At 40.9% G+C, this 10935-nt stretch overlaps 1 protein-coding gene across 1 annotated transcript in view; it reads left to right on the top strand.

Moving 5' to 3' along the window:
- Positions 1 to 592: 592 nt before the first annotated feature.
- The window catches only part of LOC115006854 (guanine nucleotide-binding protein subunit alpha-11-like), a 10968-nt gene continuing 625 nt past the window's right edge, over positions 593 to 10935 (top strand). The window contains exons 1-8 of the mRNA XM_029429422.1: positions 593 to 699; positions 987 to 1147; positions 2719 to 2903; positions 3099 to 3253; positions 4158 to 4286; positions 4738 to 4867; positions 6228 to 6381; positions 9232 to 10935. The exon at positions 9232 to 10935 is cut by the window's right edge and continues 625 nt beyond it. Coding sequence (XP_029285282.1) covers positions 997 to 1147; positions 2719 to 2903; positions 3099 to 3253; positions 4158 to 4286; positions 4738 to 4867; positions 6228 to 6381; positions 9232 to 9437 — 1110 coding nt within the window. The 5' untranslated portion in view covers positions 593 to 699; positions 987 to 996 and the 3' untranslated portion in view covers positions 9438 to 10935. The remainder of the gene's footprint in view (positions 700 to 986; positions 1148 to 2718; positions 2904 to 3098; positions 3254 to 4157; positions 4287 to 4737; positions 4868 to 6227; positions 6382 to 9231) is intronic.

Genomic DNA, 10935 nt, shown 5'->3' on the forward strand with positions numbered 1-10935 from the left:
AATGGTCTGACTAAGAGTGATATTATTACTATAATAATAATAAAACTAATTATTATTATTATTATTATTATTGTGTTATTCTTACCAATGCATTAATGCGTAACCAGTATTTTAATGTTGTAGCCTATTGTACTGAGGCTAACTATTTTTTTATATATATACTATTTGGTAGCTAAATAAAATCAAGTAGTGCAAGAATAAAATAAAAATAGTGCAATAACATATATGTAGTAGAGAGTCCCTGCTATGTCCCTCTTTTAGCTAAGGGGTCCTTGGCCTGAAAAACCTTGAAGCCCCCTGATCTAAATGTTTATGTTATGCCCAATAACCCCATGCTCTTATTCTATAAACACAATCGTCCAACTTCCGGCGCTGCTGCGGTTGTTTGCCGCTCTCTTGCCGCCTCGTCGCCCAGAGCGCATTCCTGTTTCAGAGCGTTTCCTGCGGACCACAGCGGCACCACATTTCTCTGAAGGTGCGGTACTTTCCCGAACGGCAGGTTGTTTCGTGTGGGCTGAAAATAAATAAATAGCTGTTTAAACCCTTTATGAGGAGACGAATAATGACGCTGCGTGCGCGCGCCAGAGACAGTATCTGTTAGCCGCAGGTGGAAGTGGACCGGGACACACGGTGGGGGACATGGACCGCGAGGAGTGTGTAGCTGCTCGTTCTCAGGGAGCGTGACGGGCTGATTTGCAGGTAAAGGAGAAGTTGTTAATGTTTTCTGTCTATTTGAACAAACTCGAATTATCACAGAGTTGATAAAAACACCTAAAGCAGGTGAATATATAAAGTGTAAAAGCAACATTTAAACATGGGTGTGTGTGTGTGTGTGTGTGTGTGTGTGTGTGTGTGTGTGTGTGTCCTGACTCTATAATGAGTTACCTTGAAAATAAAAACAATCACACACTTGACAACGACTCCTTTGTTAATCCTCACCGGCTCATTATTTACATCTTATTATTCATTAACAGTTTTTATTCCAGTGTTTGTGTCATGGCGGGCTGCTGGTCGGGGAGCCGCCGCTTGTGTGTGTGCTGCCTGTCCGAGGACGAGAAGACCAACATCGCGGTGGACAAAGAGATCGCGAGGATCCTCAAACAGCAGAAGAAGAAGGAGAGAAAGGAAATTAAAATCCTCCTGCTGGGTCAGTATCTGCACACAGAGCACCTTGTACTTGTATTTTTACTTTAGTATTTCTGCTACTTTATACTTTTACTCCATCTCAGAGGCAAATATTGTACTTTCTACTCCACTACATTTATCTGACAACTTTCACATTCACAAATGAATCAACAAATAATTGATCATGTAGGCGTATTATTATTATTATTATTATTATTATTATAGGTTAAATCCTTTAGCAAACCTGCTTAACCCGCATGCAATTTTAAAGTGACGAACACATGAATGGACTAATAATCATAATTAAATAAGATGATGTAACTGAAATGGGGCGTTTGCAGAATCAGTACTTTAAGTACATTTGATGCGAACACTTTTATACTTTTAATAAAGTAACATTTTAAATGGAGGACTTTGTAACAGAGTATTTCTACACTCTGGAGTACTTCTCCCACAGCTGAGAGCAAAAGAAAAGAACAGTGATTGTAAATATCATTTAAAAACAATTAAAAAAACATGATCAAACAGGACACTATAAAGGAACGCCCTCATAAAACTGCTTGGCCTGTTTGGTAGCCCTGCTGCAACGTGAGAAAACTATGTGGAGCATGTGTCACCGCGTGAGCATGCAAAGTAATGTCAGGATTGGGATCAGTTGTACGTGAGAGCCACAAATACCTACAGGCCGACGCTACAGCTGGTTGGATGACTTTCAGGAAGTTGTGTCGTTCTCTACACAACATACAAAAGACGAAACACATGGCTGAAATAAAAAGGCTAAAAGGAGACAGATGTCGCTACTCAGGTGTCATTATAGCAGCCTTCTTTTTTGACTTATTATAGCAGGAAATGCACAGATGCAATGAACAGGAATTGCTTTTTATTCAAGCGATTAGTCGACTAATCAATTAAATGATCCACAGAAAAATAATCGGTAGAGCTGAGGGGATAATTCTCTGTGAATTTTCTTAATTGATGGTATTTATTGTAACTATTTAAACTATTTTATCAAATGTTTTATCTTTTACGTGGTTTTACCTTTATTATTTATTTTATTGTAAAGCACTTTGTAATTTTGTTTTGAAAGGTGCTATATAAATAATAATAATAATAATAATAATAATTATTATTATTATTATTCTTATTATTAATAATATTATTATTATTATACACCTGTCTGGAAGAATAATATTTTATTATTATTATTATTATTATTATTATTATTATTATTATTATTATTATTATTATTATTATTATTATTATTCCAGACAGGTGTTTCCCACCAGATCATTGTGTTTTCAGTGACTATTTTAAAATCACATTTAACTTTATTGGTTTCGTAAACCCGTTACAAACATTTTCACACCTGCGAGTTTTCAGTTCACCTGACCTGCATGTCTTTGGACTGTGGCAGGAAACCCAATAAGACACAAGTGGAATATAAATAAAACAAATGTTTTATATTATATATATTTTGAGTAATAATTGATTTTAAGCTATGCACATATATGTATGTCTATGTCTTTGTTTGGTGCAAAACCTGCTTGTTAAAGTGCTATAAATGAACTTCACTTAACTTTATTATCTCCTCAGGTACTGGAGAAAGTGGAAAAACCACCTTCATCCGACAGATGAGGATCATCCACGGTCGAGGCTTCTCAGAGGAGGAGAGGAGGACTTTTTCCAAATGCATCTTCCAGAACATCCTCACAGCCATGAAGGCCATGACAGGAGCCATGACCACGCTCAGAATACCCTACTTCAACCCCGAGAACCAGGTAGACACACACACACACACACACACACTTAAAAACAAACACAGATGTCGACACAGGTGTGCGGGCATCTGTGCACTGACCGGAGTTCGTGAGATTGTGCCCACATTAAACAAGAGGCATCAACAACAGAAACACACACTCAGCATGTTGTAGTCTATAAATAGATACAGAGTTTTGTCTCTTCCTATCTTTCAGATCTACGCCAAGTGGCTGCGGGACATAAACACAGTGCAGATCAACCAGCTGGAGCGGGGCTACGTTGACGCAATCCGCCGCCTCTGGGCAGATTCGGGCGTCCGGGTGTGTTACAGCCGCCGCTGCGAGTACCAGCTCCTGGACTCCACAGAGTAGTGAGTAGCTGCGGCGCAGTGGAAGTCAAAGAGGGTATCACATGAGCAACAATAAATAGAAGTAATGCACTGCAGTATATGTATTTACTGTAGTTCTGCAACAATTAGTCGATTGACAGAAAAATAATCACCAACTACTCTGATAATCGATAAATATTTCGGTTCTGACTTACATCCCTAATGCGACACGTTCAGGGACTACGAAGAACTCTGTGTTTCAGAGTTCCCCGAACTCTATAACACTACATACTCCTTTGCTCCTGTTTTTATGAAATGATCTCCAAAGGGATGCTGTTTTTCCTGATATGGCCTCGTTCTGTTTCTGATTGTTGCCTTTGTTTAGCCCCGCCTCCTTGTTTGTCAGCAGTATATAAGTATACAACTTATTCTGAGGCCACTGGCGGGGGCTACTTCTTTACACACTGTATCCAGACAGTTTTCAGCCATGTTGAAACCACCAGTTGTTCGCAGAGTATTTGAGGACGACGCAGACTTCCTCTTTAACCTGAATAAATCTTTATAAAGCAACATGAAAAGATGGAACATGCAGTCGATGTGAGCCTCACGCTCAAAGTATGTAATGTGTCCCAGAACAAAGGCTCAGCCTGCGTCTGCTTTTTCTTTTCTCTTGCTGCTCCGTGCCGTGTTTACTCATGCAGCTCAATGATGGCGGTGCGTGCATGATAAGAGACAGGTGGTAGCTAATGACAGCTTGTATCAACACGAGCCATAAAGCCGTCGTCTGTACACACGGTGATATGGACTCACTCCACTTCCTTCTTGTGTTTTTTAATCATCATCATATATCTTATGTGGCTTCAGTTTGTGGTGTAAACAGAGGCAATGTGTTAGAGCTCTCTCTCTGTAGCGCCGCTTTAAAACTTTTCTTCTTCTCTCCCTTCAGCTACATGAATAACTTGGACCGCATCTCCGCCCCGGACTACATCCCCTCAGAACAGGACGTGCTGCGAGTTCGATTCCCCACCACGGGCATCCACGACTACTCCTTCACCATCCAAACCATCACACTAAGGTGGCGTCAGATTACCAAGTGCAGACACATCGTGGAATCAAACACACTGTAGACTCTTGCAGAAGCTTTGTCTGCAACGGGATCACATTTCTGATGGAGTCTGTACAAAGCCCCTACCAGGAAGGTTTATTTATACCCTGTGTTGTTTCTTTCTGAAGCCAGAGGGGGGGGGGGGGGGGGTGATTACAGCTAAGCAGACAAAGATCAAAGTTCATTGTGTTAGCAAATTAAAGGACACTTGCTCATAAATCAGGAGGAATTCAAACAAACGAAAGAGAAGAAAAGGTTTGTGTCGGCTCACATGGGACCTGACAGATGAGTGTGTGTGTGTGTGTGTGTGTGTGTGTCAGAAGGAAACGTAGCTCTGTTTATATCTCATGTACGTTCGTTTGAACAGCTTTTAGCTCTGTTTTTCCCGCTCTTTTTTGAACTCTTCCTCCCTCCCTGACAGGATTGTGGACGTGGGCGGTCAGAAGTCGGAGCGTCGGAAGTGGATTCACTGTTTTGAAAACGTCACCTCCCTCATCTTCCTGGCCTCCCTCAGCGAGTACGACCAGGTCCTGGAGGAGCGAGAGACCATAGTAAGAGCACGGACACATTCGGCCATATCCCCCACTGCAGGGTGGACAAAATAATAGAAACAACAGAAGGACGATCCTTTACTTTAGTAGAAGTAGTAATACCTGAAGACTCTCGTTTACAAGCAGCTTCAAGTTCAATGTTTTAAATCTTATACAAATATTAACTGGTTAATGTGCCTCAATGCAGAAGGTGGACAAAATAATGGAAACAACCTCATGTATCAAAACTAAGTAAAAGTAGTAACACCAGGAAACTCAAGTATAGTAGTCAGTCGAATGTACTTAAAGTAGTAAAAGTATACATATACATGGAAATGTATATATATATATATATATATATATATATATATATATATATATATATATATATATATACGCAATATACTGTTTGTTATATTCCTTAGCGCTGCATCAATTAATTGATTAGTTAAGTGACAGAAAATGTAAAATTAATAAGCAAACGTTTTGATAATCAATTAAAAACTACTAAAAATGATTCCAGTTTCTCCGATGGGGGGGTTTGTTGCTCTTTCATGTTTTACAACATTGTAAACTAAATAATATTTTAGTTTTGTCGTTTGAAGACGTCATCTTGGACATTTTTCCCAATTTTATGATATTTTATAGACAATAATTGATGAATTGAAAAGATTAATCAATAAATTAATGAAAAAGTAAATTGCAAAAAAGGTTATTTGCAGCCGTATATTAATGGCTTATTATTATTACCGCTGCATTAACATGTGAACAGCTTTTAATTAGTAATTGGTTGAGCAAGAGCTAATCCTAACTGCTTTATATTTACGGTTATATTTTAAACAATGAATTAAAAATCTGAATCTTTAAACGCAGCAGTAACTGAGCTGTTAGCTAAATTAAGTGGAGGAAACAGTAAAATATTTACCTCTGACATGTGGTGTAGTTCATTCATTCATCTTTCTGACTGCAGTCACTTCATCCGTCCACCAGCAGGTTTCACTCTTGCACAACAAACCCTCCCCTCTCTCTCCTCTGCCACCTTCTCTCCCTCCCTCCCTCCCTCCCTCCCTCCCATCCCGTCACTAAGCTGTTTATCTCTCCCGGCCACTTTTTTAGCAATGCCAACACATTCATTAACCTCCACAGAGGCCCGTGTGCTCCAGACCTCCCATAAACTCCCCCTTCCTGTCGTTAAAGGACCGCATGTCTCTCTCTCAAGTCCCAAATCTCTCAGAAGCTCATTGTTGTAGTTCATTTTCTATAAAGAGAGGTGCAGGAATGAGTCCTAAAACCTGGAAATGAGTAACGCCCGGGGGTCGCACTGCAAACACACGTCACCCCAGCCTACAGGGAGATATCTGACTCTTGTTTCTGTCTTCAGAACCGAATGCACGAGAGTCTGGCTCTGTTCTACACCACCATCCACTCTCCTTGGTTCTTCCACACCTCCATCATCCTCTTCCTCAACAAGACTGACATCCTGGCTGACAAAATCCTGACCTCTGACCTGCACAGATACTTCCCCAGCTTCACAGGTAAGCTGTGGAGGCACGTGTGTTTGTTTACATGTACAGTGAGGTTATGATGCAAACTTATAGATTGTGTAAAGACAGTCGTGGTCCCCAGTCGATGGATCTTCATGATTTTAGTGATTGTTCCTCTTTGCGCCACAATGGATGGACTGCCATGACATTTGGTACAGACATTCAGGCCCCCCTCATGGGGAATTGTAATTGTAATTTCCTTTACTTATAACCAAACAGCTGCAAAACTAATGACATTACCATCAGCTGCGCTTGTGTTTAGTGCTAATTAACATACTTATTAGCATGCTGTGCATTGGCTAGATTCTGGCCACACAGGTATCAGGACGCGGGGGTTACGATTCAATGTATTGAGATTTTATAAATCAAATTTTAGGAAATAGAAATAGAATAAAGAACATATTGCGAAAGCATAAAATCAGAGTAAAAAGATGAATCAATGAGGAAAACACTGATCAGTTTCCACACGTTACGAGATAAACTACAAACTCGTAGTGAAACTGATCAAACCAGTTTGTGAAGTGTTTACGAGTGTGAAGTTTTCTAAAGACACAATAAATCAGTTTTGACATTTTTAGACCATACCCAACACGTAGCTGAAGTTCAAAGTCTGTCAAACGTGCAAACATGAAATTAGCAGCTAGTTGCAGGTGTGTGTTCTCAGAGACCCTCTTTGGTCTCTGACGTGTTGTGTTCCTCCTCCGACTAATTTGTTTTGGGCACGCAGCCATCAGTTTGATTTTTAGTCATTTCCAGGTCTGGATAAGTATCGACAAAACAAAAGAGAGTACGTTTGGAAATGAAAAGCAAGTATAGCGTGCGCACACTGTTACACAGAGCTGCCTGGACGTCACAGCCGGCTGAACAGCGCCGCCCCAAGTTGCAAGATGTTTGACATTGGAAGGTCGCACAACTTCCTGTGCAGGAGTGTGGGCTGAATGGTCACAATGGGTAAACGCTCATGGCATGCTGGCTTGCTAATTGAAAATATAAAGCCTGGTTGGCCAAGGATTACAAATTGGAAGAGAAAAGGTTAGGGTTAGTCACAAAGTCAAATATGGAGAAGTATGGAGCGATGTCATCACAACGTTATGTATCATTGAGGAAAAACATCGTGATTTCAGATTTTATTTCAACAGTGTGTCCCTGACTCTGAACCCTCAATTACACACATGCACGCACACACACACACACACACTCACACACACACGCACGCACGCACACACACACAAATATGAGTCACTTCCAGGTACATAGTGTGTTTAATGATGTGGCTGCAGCCTGTAGCTCTCCTGGTGTGAAGGGCTGTACAGCGTTACTCTAACAGCCCCCCCAACCCCCACCCCCCACCCTCTCTCCCTCTGTTACCCATGGCAACAATCACAGACTGATATTGTGCCAGAAGCCCTGCACCCCCTAGCAAACCGGCGGGTGTACATGTGTGAGAGGCGTGTGTGTGTGTGTGTGTGTGTGTGTGTGTGTGTGTGTGTGTGTGTGTGTGTGTGTGTGTGTGTGTGTGTATGTATGCAGTACTCCCACTGTGTTTTACCATCAGTGTTAACAGGGCAAACATAATAATAATGACTTATACAGGGTCAAGCTCCTTGATGTCAATTTAACCTCAACAACAACTCTGGCTGCTATTTGCAGCTAATGCTGCCGAGTCCGTCCTCGCCGCTGCTGTGACTACATGTGAAGGCTACTGATGTTGAGTAGACCTGCAGACCGACACCATGTCAACATAGAGCCAAACTTGGTGAATTGTGGCTTTTTAAATGTAGGATTTGCAGCTTTTTTTTATATTTAAAGCTACAATCACAAAGATCTGTGTTTCGTTCTCTTTGGCGACACCTATGGCGATGAACGGCAGTCGCAGGCAGGGATGCGATACCATACATTTAGTAGACGATACAAACACCAGTGAAATTCCACGATTCTCAATACCAATTTGATACCATGGTAAATAACAAAACCCTTGTACATGAACACTACACTCCTTTACTACCGTTTGAATACAGGCTTTAATTCCCTTGAATTTTTTTTTTACAAGACGACATTGAACACTTCACAATAACGTTAAAATAAACCTTCGCCCAATAGTCATTTTTACTGAATGGAGCTTGAACGCACCATAACGAAACCTTAAACCGTCTGCTAACGGCTAACAGCTAACGGCTAACAGCTAACGGCTAACGGCTAATAGCTAACGTTAACTAGATCCCCTCTTGCCGTACTTTAAATATCTTTGAGTCGTGGACTGTTGGTCGAACAAAACAGCGTCACTTTGGGCCATGTGAACTCTTTATTTGCGCAATTGTTTTTGACATTACACAGTTTAAAAGATGAATTTAAATGAACTAATTATGTAAAATAATATAAGTTGTACCCCGTGTTCTGTGGTGGTGAGACACTCCAATGTTTATTTTATAATGCAGTATGTTTTTACATGCCAGAGGTAGTTATCAAGTAATAACTAGGTTGTGTTAACTGGAAATAAGCAAGAAAACTCATTAAAATGACCATCAGCCCGAACAATCGATTTCCATTCCTGTGGTGATGAAGCTGCCTGTAATCGTCTAGATTCAATTTGCACTTGTGAGATGTAACTGCTGTTTATCCAACAAAATTACAACGGCTGGGAAATCATAAAAAGGACTATTGTGTATTACAAAATGTGATTATCCATGTGATAATCATGCAGGACGACTGAAGTAAGAGACGCACAAACATCCTGAACGTTGACTGGATTTCACTGATTGTGCTTTTATTCTCCAGGAAGTATTGAGTAGTTTTCTTGAAAACCCCTCCCATCCCTCATGTCCTTCTCCCGTCTGTTATCAGGAAAGAGGCACGACCCCGTCGACGCCAAGAACTACATCCGGAAGTTGTACGAGCAGCAGGCCGTCAACCGCGACAACAGGGTCGAGAGGAAGACGCTGTACCCGCACTTCACCTGCGCCACGGACACCAACAACATCCGCACGGTCTTCAGAGACATCAAGGACACGGTGCTGCTCAAGTCTCTCAGGGACTACGGAGTCATCTGAACTATGACACAGTTGTGATGAAACAGGAGGGAAAACAACGGTGGTTATTGACTATTTTACTTCCGCTGATGAACTTCTTTTTCTTAAATGTCCATCCTCCATGCTTCTGTCCACCGCTCCCCCAGGTTTTCATGACGAAGCAGGATGGAGAACAAAGAGACGTTTGTACTCCTCTCTCACCTTCACCACCCAACTCTCGTTTAGGGAGATTTGGAGAGACAAGACTTGAGTGATTTCTTTCTCTTTCTCCCCAATTGTCAGTGTTTGGGTCATGCAGTGACTCCATAATTGAAGCAGTAGCTGAGATGCGATGAAGTGTTGCACGGCCATTACCGGCAAGTAATAACTTTTACAAGTGGAGACGCTTGGGCACATTATTTTTTACTTTTTATTTGATTCCACCGGGTACATTCAGCTTCAAACACACAAACCATTTCTGGGAGTTACAATCTACTGCATCTTTTATTATCCGACATCCTAAATTGGGGGATTTTCTCTCACCACAGAGTCTTCGATTGTTTCACAAGCACTCCTGTCAGAGAGCAGAAATCCCCATTGATTACAGCTAATCTCACACAGGCAGTATTCCTCTCCGTTCGGCACCGTCTCCCTCAATTATTATGTGCAGAAGGATTGTGTTACCACCAACCTTTGAGTCCCTCGCACGGTGCCAAACAGGTGCGTGAATCATTTTTGGAAATTGCACCACAGTCAGTAACAAGAAACTGGAGGTATTTGCTGATATCACAAAGCCTGCCACGATGGGACTTCAAATCAATTCAGGGGCCTGCGATCGATACGAGATATAATATTCCCATTTAACACAGTTACGTATACTATATCAACTCACAAAAAGCAACTAAAACTTTGGCTTGCGTTCCAAATCTGTTCCAAACATGGGAATTTCAAAATAAAGGTGCATCTTAAGACGATGCATTGATGATGTTGGATCATTGAATCCATATATCGTTCTGTATCAATAGATCTTTACACCCTAAAGGAATCACAATAGATGTCATTTTTATATTTTATATTGTAGAAACCAAAGGATTCAATAAATGGGTTACTTCTGTTCAATATATTTGCATATAGATGTTAGAAAGCAACATTTCTTTTTTTTAATGTATTTTCAAACTAATGAATTTGCATTTCTTCAGTAATTCAGCTGTCTCTGGTCGGATGATTTTTGACTTTAATTTGTTTTCGTTAACTCTCGCAGCTGTTTTGACTTTAAAAGTTGTAATAAATCCACTGTACGCTACCTGCCCAGCAGAAAACAGCGACAAGCTGGTGAACATAGTGGAGCATTTAGCAGCTAAAGAGCCAAATATTTCCCCCAGGAGTTGGTGGAGAACAAAAACGGAGCTAAAAAGGAGATTAAATATTGGACTTCTATTCACCAGGTCGCCAGAATCGCAACTAAATGAATGTTCATGTTGCTGGATTTGTAAATAAGCTTGCCATATCAAGTAAAAAGGTGTCAATGTCGTGTCTTGAG

This window comes from Cottoperca gobio, chromosome 4, assembly GCF_900634415.1.
Source record: "Cottoperca gobio chromosome 4, fCotGob3.1, whole genome shotgun sequence".
Lineage (NCBI taxonomy): Eukaryota > Metazoa > Chordata > Actinopteri > Perciformes > Bovichtidae > Cottoperca > Cottoperca gobio.